Raw genomic sequence first — 14,269 nt, 5'->3', positions numbered from 1 at the left:
CTTGGTTTTTGGCATACACATTTAATTTGGTCTGTTATTTGTATTTAAGTATGGAAATTAGTTGGTGTTATGCAGTAATTATTATTTAAATGTGATTGGACCAAATTATTATTTCAAAGTAGCACATTTTTTATATTTTATTTATTTTAGTTATACAGTCCTGTACTTTAGTTCCTACCTGTTTCCACACATTCGAATATAGGGAATGAAAAAAAAAGATAAGCGTGAAAAAGGACTATGATCCCAAAAACTGCCATACTCTAGATGTGACTTTTCCTGATTTATCTACAATTTCTTCCATCTCTGCAGCACTCATTTTTAAATTCTCTTCTCACTCCGTGCAGAGAATCAACAGTGAGATAGCGCGACCAAACTTGATTGTTGATACTGAATGCGATTGGCTGTTTAGCCTGTCCCTCCCATCGCTTACTGACCACTTCCTGTTTTGCTAGGTTACCAGACCGCGAGTGTTAAAGTTAAAGTACCACTGATACCACTGATAGCCACACACACACACACTAGGTGTGGTGAAATTACTCTCTGTGTTCCACCTCCTGGGAGGTTAGGGGAGCAGTGAGCAGCAGTGGTGGCCAAGCTCGGGAATCGTTTTGGTGATTTAACCCCCAACTCCAACCCTTGATGCTGAGTGCCAAGCAGGGAGGTAATGGGTCCCATTTGTATAGTCTTTGGTATGACTCAGCCAGGGTTTGAACTCACGACCTACCGATCTCAGGGCGGACAATCTAACCAATAGGCCACTGAGCAGGTTGAAAACTATCATCGGCCAAATTTGTATCATTTATATCTATGGATGTAACAGTTGAAAATCTCACGGTACAATATTACCACGGTATTAAGGCCACAGTGCGATATTATTGTGGTACACGTCCCAAAAAAAGTTTGGTAAAAATGGCATAGTGTGTAAAATGAAGTGACAGGAATGTTTAGGATAAACTAATCATGTTTTTTTTTACTATATTTCAAGTGCAAATAAGAACATCCACTGTTTCAAGCAAATATTTGAAAGAACAAAAAACATCAACTTACAGTTGATGTTTTTAAAATAAAAATGTAAACATTCAGTGTAACAAGTGTAAAACAATAATACAGTTTAGTTTCTTTCAACTTTTACATTGTGGGAAGCAATGTCCTCTACTGTGGTCAGTTTTTTTATACCAGGCTGGAAAATGTTGTTTCTCAGACAAGTAAACTTTTAATAATGCAAATACCTCACAAACTGATGTTTGGCTTCGCTGGGTTCAAATATATTTTCTGTGTTACGGTTTAAAAGTAGGGGAGCACGGTGGAACAGGGGTTAGTGCATGTGCCTCACAATACGAAGGTCCTGAGTAGTCCTGAGTTCAATCCCGAGTTTGCATGTCCTCCCCGTGACTGCGTGGGTTCCCTCCGGGTACTCCGGCTTCCTCACACCTCCAAAGACATGCACCTGGGGATAGGTTGATTGGCAACACTAAATTGGCCCTAGTGTGTGAATGTGAGTGTGAATGTTGTCTATCTGTGTTGGCTCTGCGATGAGGTGGCGACTTGTCCAGGGTGTACCCCGCCTTCTGCCCGAATGCAGCTGAGATAGGCTCCAGCACCCCCCGCGACTCCAAAAGGGACAAGCGGTAGAAAATGGATGGATGGACGGTTTGAAAGTAGGCGACGTGTCCAGGAATATATTTATTTTCGAATCGAGAGAAACAGGCGGTAGAAAAGTGATGGATAGATTGAGGATGTACCAAGTCGCTTTTTAGTTTACTCGTATTTCCCGCGTTGAACATTTTTTGGTGATTTCCCGCTGTGCGGTGCGATGTGACCGCCTGGCTCTGTGACCGCTTGGCTCTGTGTCGCCTTGGGAACGCTCAAAACGAAAGTGGCGCGCTTTGCTTTGCAGAACGCAGACTTTCTTACCTCTGCTAAAGAGGTTATGTTTTCGCCAAGGTTTGTTTGTCAGTTTGTTAGCAACATACCTTGTGTTGTTTGTCTATCTGTGTTGGCCCTGATATGAGGTGGCGACTTGTCCAGGGTGTACCCCGCCTTCCACTCGAGTGCAGCTGGGATAGACTCCAGCATCCCTCGGGACCCGTAAAACGACACGTGGTAAAAAATGGATAGATGGATGGATGGAATTTAGTTGGGGTTTTTTATGTTAGATTAATGCGTGTGTTTAAAAATTCATTGTTTTAAAATCAGTGTATGAAAAATTCAGTGTAAAGAATTTCAGTGTAAAAAAAATGTGGGGTATAAAAAATTCAGTGCTGAAAAATTCAGTGTCGAAAAATTTGCTGCTTCAAAAAGAAAGACTCACTTCTGGTATATTAAAGGCCTACTGAAATGAATTTTTTTTATTTAAACGGGGATAGCAGATCCATTCTATGTGTCATACTTGATAATTTTGCGATATTGCCATATTTTTGCTGAAAGGATTTAGTATAGAACAACGACGATAAAGTTCGCAACTTTTGGTCGCTGATAAAAAAAAAGCCTTGCCTGTACCGGAAGTAGCGTGACGTCAGAAGTTGAAAGTCTCCTCACATTTCCCCATTGTTTACACCAGCAGCGAGAGCGATTGGGACCGAGAAAGCGACGATTACCCCATTAATTTGAGCCAGGATGAAAGATTCGTGGATGAGGAATGTGAGAGTGAAGTATTAGAGTGCAATGCAGGACGTATCTTTTTTCGCTCTGACCGTAACTTAGGTACAAGGGCTCATTGGATTCCACACTCTCTCCTTTTTCTATTGTGGATCACAGATTTGTATTTTAAACCACCTCGGATACTATATCCTCTTGAAAATGAGAGTCGAGAACGCGAAATGGATATTCACAGTGACTTTTATCTCCACGACAATACATCGGTGAAGCACTTTAGCTACGGAGCTAACGTGATAGCATCGGGCTTAACTGCAGATAGAAACAAAATAAATAAACCCCTGACTGGAAGGATAGACAGAAAATCAACAATACTATTAAACCATGGACCTGTAACTACACGGTTAATGCTTTCCAGCCTGGCGAAGCTTAACAATGCTGTTGCTAACGACGCCATTGAATCTAACTTAGCTACGGACCTCGACAGAGCTATGATAAAAACATTAGCTCTCCACCTACGCCAACCCTCATCTGCTCATCAACACCGAAGCTCACCTGCGTTCCAGCGATCGACGGAGCGACGAAGGACTTCACCCGATCATCGATGCGGTCGGCGGCTAGCGTCGGATAGCACGTCTGCTATCCAAGTCAAAGTCCTCCTGGTTGTGTTGCTGTAGCCAGACGCTAATACACCGATCGCATCTACAGCTTTCTTCTTTGCAGTCTCCATTGTTCATTAAACAAATTGCAAAAGATTCACCAACACAGATGTCCAGAATACTGTGGAATTTTGCGATGAAAACTGAGCTTTTTGTATTGGATACAATGGCGTCCCAATACTTCCGTTTCAACCATCGACGTCACGCGCATACGTCATCATACCTAGACGTTTTTAACCGGAAGTTTCACAGGAAATTTAAAATTGCACTTTATAAGTTAACCCGGCCGTATTGGCATGTGTTGCAATGTTAAGATGTCATCATTGATATATAAACTATCAGACAGCGTGGTTGGTAGTAGTGGGTTTCAGTAGGCCTTTAAGACTGAAGCAATCGATCGTGTCTCAGAATCAGCCAATGAGGTGTCAAGTTTGAAGTCACGTGACACGGGTCTTATAAAACAGCATTAAAAAGTCAGTTAACTGGGCTACCTGGACATAACACAACATAATAAACATTTCAATGCGGCCCGCTGGATAATTTCCAACTATAGAAATTATTCAATTGGTTAGAATCTGCACTTTTGAGTGACATACGAAGCTCTGCTTCATGCAGACCGGGCACGAACAGAGTGGGGCAGATTGGGCGGGGTATGTTTACAGGGCAAAAAGCCTGATAGCGAAAGTTAGACGGAGTCAGATTTCTACAACAAAGTTCTGCAGAACAGTGATATTATATCGAATATGTGGATGTTTTTTTTACTCTTTGCATTTATGTTTGGCCATGTTTGTTGCATCTTTGTTGCTCTATTATAAAAGATGAAGGAGGTGGTCTGGGAAAGAGAGGAGCAACGTTCATACATTCTCAATAATCAGTGTTGTATTGTTAATATTGTAAATCCCACATTCTGTATTTTCATGTACATTCTGAGTGTCTTATTCAGTTAAAAACTAAACAGAGCATCTCAAAAAACAGAATAACATTTAGTTCTTTATACTGAATTATGACAGTCAGAATGTACATGGATATACAGAATGTGGGATTTACAATACACACACAATCAGGAAGCCCTACTGGGAAAAATGTGATGATGCCGCAAGTCGGCTGTTGTCGTGATCCCAAGAAGCAGAAAAGGCAAGCGTCGCGCAGGCAGAAGGTTGTTTCATTGGGAACCAGGCAGAACAAAATAACAAAGGTCTTGCTGTAACTTAGAAAACACACTTTGGCATATACTAATTAATGAACCAGCACTGAAGAAGGGAACAAGGTGGCACTAAAGCAGTCCTTCTCAAGGAAGTGATTCTAAACACAGGAAAACAACGGACATAGTCCAAACTGTCATGTGGGATCATGGCAAACACACCGTTTTGTGAGTCTGTAGCTTTAATGCCAATGAGCTGTGTTTACCCACACTTAATCTACTTTTTACATATCCTCATAGATAACAGTGGACGTTTGTGTTTTGCATTAGTTTTTTATTGTTTTTTTTTTCTCTGACACAAGTATTGGACTAAAACATAGGACGCTGGTTCTTAGGAGGATATACAGTAAACCACGATTATTAAAGTCTGGCCCACCAGCCTGTAAGAATTAACACAGGTTCTGCCTGCAAGTCAGTTTAATCAAATAAGAACCCCTATAGACCTTCTCCATCAACAAAATCTCATAGACTTCTTACATAACACTGGAGGCCACGGTAGTATTAATAGGACGCATCGCACTAACCGTTCTATGGGTGTCACTTTATCACCAAAAGTAGCAATGATTTATTGTACACATCTGACAACCTTTAGCTATTAAACCCTGTCTGAACAAAATAACCCATTGAAGATGCACAATAACACAGTCAAAAGTTGTAACGACAACAAGGCATGCTGGGAAACGTTAATTCATCAGACACATGCTCAGACTCCTGGAAATGTTCCCCTGTTTACCAAGATCCTGACTCAAGTTACAAATCTCCCATTTTCTGCTGTTTTTGAGTGCATATAAAATCTTGTAGATTTTGACATTAAGAAGTAGGACAGGAGAACACAAACTTTAACAACACTTAACATTACACTCACATGTTATTGATAGTTGGCGAAGGGCTTTATTTTAAGATGTTTAGCGAAGCCTACTTTTTCCTTTTTTTCCCATGTACAAACCCCGTTTCCATATGAGTTGGGAAATTGTGTTAGATGTAAATATAAACGGAATACAATGATTTGCAAATCCTTTTCAACCCATATTCAATTGAATGCACTACAAAGACAAGATATTTGATGATCAAACTCATAAACTTTTTTTTTTTTGCAAATAATAATTAACTTAGAATTTTATGGCTGCAACACGTGCCAAAGTAGTTGGGAAAGGGCATGTTCACCACTGTGTTACATGGCCTTCCCTTTTAACAACACTCAGGAAACGTTTGGGAACTGAGGAGACACATTTTTGAAGCTTCTCAGGTGGAATTCTTTCCCATTCTTGCTTGATGTACAGCTTAAGTTGTTCAACAGTCCGGGGTCTCCGTTGTGGTATTTTAGGCTTCATAATGCGCCACACATTTTCAATGGGAGACAGGTCTGGACCACAGGCAGGCCAGTCCAGTACCCACATTCTTTTACTATGAAGCCACGTTGATACAACACTTGGCTTGGCATTGTCTTGCTGAAATAAGCAGGGGCGTCCATGGTAACGTTGCTTGGATGGCAACATATGTTGCTCCAAAACCTGTTTGTACCTTTCAGCATTAATGGCGCCTTCACAGATGTGTAAGTTACCCATGTCTTGGGCACTAATACACCCCCATACCATCACAGATGCTGGCTTTTCAACTTTGCGCCTATAACAATCCGGATGGATCTTTTCCTTGTCTTGCTGAAATAAGCAGGGGCGTCCATGGTAACGTTGCTTGGATGGCAACATATGTTGCTCCAAAACCTGTTTGTACCTTTCAGCATTAATGGCGCCTTCACAGATGTGTAAGTTACCCATGTCTTGGGCACTAATACACCCCCATACCATCACAGATGCTGGCTTTTCAACTTTGCGCCTATAACAATCCGGATGGATCTTTTCCTCTTTGGTCCGGAGGACACGACGTCCACAGTTTCCAAAAACAATTTGAAATGTGGACTCGTCAGACCACAGAACACTTTTCTACTTTGTATCAGTCCATCTTAGATGAGCTAAGGCCCAGCGAAGCCGACGGCGTTTCTGGGTGTTGTTGATAGACGGTTTTTGCCTTGCATAGGAGAGTTGTAACTTGCACTTACAGATGTAGCGACCAACTGTAGTTACTGACAGTGGGTTTCTGAAGTGTTCCTGAGCCCATGTGGTGATATCCTTTACACACTGATGTCGCTTGTTGATGCAGTACAACCTGAGGGATCGAAGGTCACGGGCTTAGCTGCTTACGTGCAGTGATTTCTCCAGATTCTTTGAACCCTTTGATGATATTATGGACCGTAGATGATGAAATCCCTAAATTCCTTGCAATAGCTGGTTGAGAAAGGTTTTTCTTAAACTGTTCAACAATTTGCTCATGCATTTGTTGACTAAGTGGTGACCCTCGCCCCATCCTTGTTTGTGAATGACTGAGCATTTCATGGAATCTACTTTTATACCCAATCATGGCACCCACCTGTTCCCAATTTGCCTGTTCACCTGTGGGATGTTCCAAATAAGTGTTTGATGAGCATTCCTCAACTTTATCAGTATTTATTGCCACCTTTCCCAACTTCTTTGTCACGTGTTGCTGGCATCAAATTCTAAAGTTAATGATTCTTTGCAAAAAAAAAAAATGTTTATCAGTTTGAACATCAAATATGTTGTCTTTGTATCATATGCAACTGAATATGGGTTAAAAATGATTTGCAAATCGTTGTATTCCGTTTATATTTACATCTAACACAATTTCCCAACTCATATGGAAATGGGGTTTGTATATAACCAAACTGCCCTCTGTGAAATAATGGTCACAAACACGGGACCGGTTCAACTAGCTTAGGGTGATTAATAATGGCAATTTTGATCCGGTTTAGGTGACACGAAATATGAAGAAAGGGGGCTTGGTGGGTGAAGCATAACGTTGTTCTTTGACAGTAAAATAGTTGAGTAGAAGTGAAATTTCAACTAATTTGCTTGTTAGATTTATTTTTTTAAATTAACAATTAAACTGATTGTAATACCGGTACTTAAAATGTTTTTTTAGTCATTTTGGGCAAAACTCGTCATCATTAAATCAGGGGTGTCCAAACTACGGCCTGTGGGCGAAGTGCGGCCCGCTGACGTTGTCATATTGGCCCGCGAGTCGTCATGAGTTTAATAAGGAATCTTGCCCGCAGGGAGATTGCATTTATTTCGAAAGTCTGACTCTTTTGATGCTGCTACAATGTCGCTATCTAGTGGACAATGTGACTTTTTCAGGTCAATGTCCTTTAATTATGCTCTGAATGTGGTAATGTGCAGCATTTACTTATATGACCCAATGCAAACATCCTTCCCTAATCATGGTGATTAAAATAAAAAATTAATAAAGAAAAATCTAACCAATACAAAATGTTAATAGACATGGTCACTGAATTTGTATAAAAGATGTCCATTCACCGTAACAATTTCAAAATTACACCAATTTAAATCCATTACAAAGTATCATGGGAAAAATGCAAAACACTCTCCACACTTATCCATGTTTAGCACATTTTAGCTGCTTGATATTTCTGATTGATTACAAAACCTTAGGGAGGTCGTCACGGAAGTAAACAAGGTAGAAGTCAAACTTTCACATACTCTTTATATCCAATTATATATATATATACAGTATATCACCCAGAGAGGGACAAGCGGTAGAAAATGGATGGATGGATATATATACTGTATATACAAAACACAAAACCAGTGAAGTTGGCATGTTGTGTAATTTGTAAATAAAAACAGAATACAATGATTTGCAAATCCTTTTCAATTTATATTCAATTGAATAGATTGCAAATACAAGATATTTTATGTTCGAACTGAGAAACGTTTTTTTTTTTTGCAAAGAATCATTAACTTAGAATTTAATGGCAGCAACACATTGCAAAAAAGTTGGCACAGGGGAATTTTTACCACTGTGTTACATGGCCTTTCCTTTTAACAACACTCAGTAAACGTTTGGGAACTGAGGAGACCATTTTTTGAAGCTTTTCAGGTGGAATTCTTTCACATTCTTGCTTGATGTACAGCTTAAGTTGTTCAACAGTCCGGGGTCTCCGTTGTGGTATTTTAGGCTTCATATTGCGTCACACATTTTCAATGGGAGACAGGTCTGGACTACAGGCAGGCCAGTCTAATACCCACACTCTTTTACTATGAAGCCATGCTGTTGTAACACGTGGCTTGGTATTGTCTTGCTGTAATAAGCAGGGGCGTCCATGATAACGTTGCTTGGATGGCAATATATATTGCTCCAAAACATGTATGTACCTTTCAGCATTAATGGTTCCTTCGCAGATGTGTAAGTTACCCATGCCTTGGGCACTAATACACCCCGAGGTGTATTACAGATGCTGGCTTTTGAACTTTGCGCCTAGAACAATCCGGATGGTTCTTTTCCTCTTTGTTCCGGAGGACACGACGTCCACTGTTTCCAAAAGCTATTTGAAATGTGGACTCATCAGTACCACAGTATACTTTTCCACTTTGCATCAGTCCATCTTAGATGAGCTCGGGCCCAGCGAAGCCGGCGGCGTTTCTGGGTGTTGTTGATAAATGGCTTTTGCTTTGCATAGTAGTTTTAACTTGCACTTACAGATAAACTGAAGTTACTGACAGTTGTTTTCTGAAGTGTTCCTGAGCCCATGTGGTGATATCCTTTACTCACTGATGTCAGTTTTTGATGCAGTACCGCCTGAGGGATCGAAGGTCCGTAATGTCACTGCTTATGAGCAGTGATTTCTCCAGATTCTCTAAACCTTTTGATGATATTACGGACCGTAGATGGTGAAATCCCAAAATTCCTTGCAACAGCCCGTTGAGAAATGTTGTTCTTAAACTGTTCGACAATTTGCTCACGCATTTGTTCACAAAGTGGTGACCCTCGCCCCATCCTTGTTTGTGAATGACTGAGCATTTCATGGAAGCTGCTTTTATACCCAATCATGGCACCCACCTGTTCCCAATTAGCCTGTTCACCTGTGGGATGTTGCAAACATGTGTTTGATGAGCATTCCTCAACTTTCTCAGTCATTTTTGCCACTTGTGCCAGCTTTTTTGAAACATGTTGCAGGCATCAAATTCCAAATGAGCTAAATTTTCCAGTTTCTCAGTTTGAACGTTAAGTATCTTGTCTTTGTCTCGTCTATTCAATTGAATATAGGTTGAAAGGGATTGCATTGTATTCTGTTTTTATTTGCGATTTTACACAACGTGCCAACTTCACTGGTTATGGATTTTGTAGTTACTTTACATGCAGTTGGCTATCGGCCCTCGACCGAATTGTTTAGCCCAATGCGGCCCCCAAGTCAAAAGGTTTGGACACCCCTGGTTTAAATTATTTGGACTGCAAACTAATTGACTGAAACAACAGCGCCTGTGCTGGTTGCAGCCAAGTAGTGCACTCCATTTTGACTAAATTGCTCCAAAATCAGATTAATGGCTAATCAGTTATTATGCCCATGATTAAATACTAACACTGTTTATTCAATCCAAAAATTACAAAGTTTTCATTGTTATTTTGCACACAATACACAGAAGTTAAAAACAAATTATGATCAACATATATTTAAAAAAATAATATCTCCCAAAAAATGATCAAAAAATGTTCCTTTTATAGGTCTTGTAACGATTCCTAGTAGAATACACAGTGATTATCTATTTCCAGTTCCAAAGAGAACATCATGTCTTCACTTGTTTTAGAAAGGATTGTGCACGTATTGTACATCTGGGAGCGAGTTGTGTTGTGTTGTGCATTGTGTGTTGCGAGGACACTTGCGTGTTGTATCAGCTGCTGTTTTGGCCGAGGATTAAGACTGGCTGACCATAAGTGTGAAGCCAAAGGCCAGATTATAGGGCCTTATTAAGAGTGAGAGAAGTGTTTGTGCTGGCACATGAACACATATGGGGGCTGATGGGGTGGGTTTCGCTTTGATTGAATGTGTCGACGCGTGTGCTCAGTCCTCACTGGGGACCATCTGTCTATGACCGACTTTTGTTTTTTGGGAACAGTGAAGGGTGTCTTTCAGTGTTGGGAGTACCAGCGTTTTGATTTGAGTAACTGCATTTTGATTGAAGCTAGAAATGCTCCGATTAATCGACCACCGATCAGTACTGAACAATTTCTGTAAAAAAGTATGTGATTGCCAGTTATTGCCTATTTATGCTTTTCACAGCCGATCTTCTCTGGCTGATGCTTTATTTTTATTCCCCTGGCTGACAGCTAACTATGTATGTAAGCCACTCCCATTAGTTAATAATCCTCAAATAAACTACATTTCTGGCAAGTAGCGATATTCTGATCAAGGTTTTACGTGGCCGATTCCAATCATACATGAGTTTTATGTGGCCGATACCAATACCGATCACATGTATAAATGTATTTATGGGGAGTGCTTTTGACAGTTTAATAAAATTATCAACACAATATTTAAACTACTTCCTTATTCTCTTTTATTACATAGAATTGTTTGATGAAAACAAAGTCAGTACACAGTAACTAAACAAAAGCAAAAATTATTATCTACTACTACTCTTTTAAATCCTTTTGTTTTTGCCCTCAAGAAATTATTCTTTGAGTTTGTAAACATTAACGAAAAAATGATTGAGAAACAAAAATATAAATCTGATCACTATAGAATTGATCGTATACTGATACTATATAGTTCCTGTTAATTTCTACTGCAACATGGTTCTATTTACACTTCTTAAAATATACTAAGCACTTATTTCTTGGTCTTCTTTAAAGCTATGTTAGCTTAGCTATTAGCATGCCTGCTCCTGGTTGGCTCTCGGTTCTTGGCTTAGTCCTCCAGTGATAATAATATTTGATAATAATACTTAAGATACCAAGAAATGCAGTTTATTTGCCATAATTTGGTAGTTTAGGGGAGCGTTTCCAAACTGTGTATGGAAACACATAATTAGCTGCTAGCCGCTTGTTAGTACGCGCCAGCTGTTTGATTGTGTCAATCAATCGTCAATAAAAGTTTACTTATCTAGCCCTTAATCACAAATGTCTCAAAGGGCTGCACAAGCCACAACGACATCCTCGGCTCAGATCCCACATCAGGGTAACGTGCATCTCAGTTGGAGTTTTCATTAACACATTTGGAGGGGTTAAAATATGCCATGTGAAATTGCTAATCAGTAACATATCAATAGCAAAGCCAATGTGCACTATATTGCCAAAAGTATTCGTCCACCTGCCTTGACTCACATATGAACTTGAAGTGCCATCCCATTCCTAACTCATAGGGTTATTTGTCGGTCCACCTTTTGCAGCTATTACAGCTTCAACTTCTGGCAAGGCTGTCCACAAGGTTGCGGAGTGTGTTTATAGGAATTTTCGACCATTCTTCCAAAAGCGCATTGGTGAAGTCACACACCGATGTTGGTCAAGAAGACCTGGCTCTCAGTCTCCGTTCTAATTCATCTCAAAGGTGTTCTCTCGGGTTCAGGTCAGGACTCTGTGCAGGCCAGTCAAGTTCATCCACACCAGACTCTGTCATCCATGTCTTTATGGACCTTGCTTTGTGCACTGGTGCACAGTCATGTTGGAAGAGGAAGGAGCCCGCTCCAAACTGTTCCCACAAGGTTGGGAGCATGGAATTGTCCAAAATGTTTTGGTATTCTGGAGCATTCAAAGTTCCTTTCACTGGAACTATGGGGCCAAGCCCAACTCCTGAATAACAACCCCACACCATAATTCCTCCTCCACCAAATTTCACACTCAGCACAATGCAGTTGAAAATGTACCGTTCTCCTGGCAACCTCCAAACCCAGACTCATCCGTCAGATTGCCAGATGGAAATGCGCGATTCATCACTCCAGAGAACGAGTCTCCACTGCTCTCGAGCCCAGTGGCGACGTGCTTTACACCACTGCAGCCGACGCTTTGCATTGGACTTGGTGATGTATGGCTTAGATGCAGCTGCTCGGCCATGGAAACTCATTCCATGAAGCTCTCTGCGTACTGTACGTGGGCTAATTGGAAGGTCACATGAAGTTTGGAGCTGTGTAGCAACTGACTGTGCAGAAAGTCTTTGCACTATGCTGACCCCTCTCTGTCAGTTTATGTGGCCTACCACTTGGTGGCTGACTTGCTGTTGTTCCCAAACTCTTCCATTTTCTTATAATAAAGCCGACAGTTGACTTTAGAATATTTAGGAGCGAGGAAATTTCACAACTGGATTCGTTGCACAGGTGGCATCCTATGACAGTTCCACGCTGAAATCACCGAGAGCGGCCCATTTTTTCACAAATGTTTGTAGAAACAGTCTCCATGCCTAAGTGCTTGATTTTATACACCTGTGGCCGGGCCAAGTGATTAGGACACCTGATTCTCATCATTTGGATGGGTGGCCAAATACTTTTGGCAATATAGTGTATATTACCATTAAGCTAGTTTTTTTTTCGAAAAACTTGTGTTGGAGCGTTTCTAGAGTAAATTTCCTTGTTGACATTGAAAATTGCGACATAACCTGGCGGTAGTTTGGCTGAGTCTGCTCTCAGTGCTGCTGGAGTGATCACCTAGTGTCGAAATGAGAATAACAGGACGTGATGTTACGCACAACCCAGGTACCGTGACATGAATTGGTGCACTGTAGAACTGGCGGGATTTCGTCTGTGCCAAAAAATTACCGGCTTCAATACCCGGACCTACTTTTTACACAGTACAATTTTCTGTAAATGTGTTGTTGACACTAACAGTATGTTGTAATGTATGCAGAGGGCAAGCGGCATAAGTTTCATCCGGCTGCACATCCCATGGCCGATCCTCAGTCGAGAGGCGGAGCTTCAGAAGATCAAAGTCGCTGTGAAAAAGGTAGTCAAGCACTGTAACTCACTTACCTTTCCTATTCTCACGGTTACAATTTTGCATTAAAACAAGTTCATATTCAGGAACCCCTCTACCTTTTTGTTTTACTGAGCAGAAGTGTGAGCTGCGTAAAAGGGCGGGCATCGCAGGAATGTGGGACTCCTTTGTCACCAAAATCAACACGCCCTTTCAGCCGGACGTCCCGGACTTTGACGTCCAGCGAGAACCGCAGACGCGCGCTCGTTTCAAGACGCTCAAACACCCTTTCATCAGAGACAAGCTCCACTTGTAAGTACCGCCATGTTGACTGAGGCACACCAGTGTACATCTGCAGATTAAATGGCTTTTGGCGTCCCATTAATTGTGTCTGTTTAGCGTATTTCATACCATACAAAGAAGCAAAAAAATATAGCAAGTAGGGGTGGGTACTGTTCACATTTAAAACGATACGGTACCTGAAAATCGATATACAGTATGTACTACACGGTATCAATTTTTGGTACTTTTGTGTGTGTTAATAAATATTAATTATTTTTGATGATAAAATTAAATATTTTAATGCAACATTTTAACATGAGCTGATTATGACTACTGCTGTCCAGTTGTTATATCTTTTTTCATCATCACATTCATGAGTCTCAATTACAGTTGCAAGTCCAAGACATTAGATGGCAGTAGCGTACAGTTTATTGTGTGTTGGCTAGTCAGTTCAGTCTTTGCTGTCTCGTCTTTGGTTGAGCCCAAAAAGTGTTAAAACTGTAAGTATTGTTGTTATTACGCACCAGCTGTTTGAGTGTAACATGCACCCTACTTGTAGTTTTCATTAACACATGTAGAGGCGTTAAAATCGCCATGTAAAATCGCTAATGCCAATTGGTAGCATGTCAATAGCAAAGCCAATATATACTAGCATCACATTTTTGAAAATGTTTTGCCTTACTTTACTTATATTAGAGCGTTTTTTGGAGTCCGTTTCTTTGCTGGCATTGAAATTTGCAACAATACCTAGAAGTAATTT

The 14,269-nt window shown here is 40.6% G+C and overlaps 1 protein-coding gene across 2 annotated transcripts in view; it reads left to right on the top strand.

Moving 5' to 3' along the window:
• Positions 1-14,269, top strand: part of ano2a (anoctamin 2a) — a 78,930-nt gene that overhangs the window by 22,410 nt on the left and 42,251 nt on the right. For both annotated transcript variants that reach the window (XM_072911848.1, XM_061925025.2), the window contains exons 4-5: positions 13,162-13,257; positions 13,367-13,539. In XM_072911848.1, the coding sequence (XP_072767949.1) occupies positions 13,162-13,257; positions 13,367-13,539 (269 nt within the window). The remainder of the gene's footprint in view (positions 1-13,161; positions 13,258-13,366; positions 13,540-14,269) is intronic.

This window comes from Nerophis lumbriciformis, linkage group LG29, assembly GCF_033978685.3.
Source record: "Nerophis lumbriciformis linkage group LG29, RoL_Nlum_v2.1, whole genome shotgun sequence".
Lineage (NCBI taxonomy): Eukaryota > Metazoa > Chordata > Actinopteri > Syngnathiformes > Syngnathidae > Nerophis > Nerophis lumbriciformis.
Note: the sequence above shows the minus strand (reverse complement) of the source record. Positions and strands in the feature narration are given on the sequence as shown.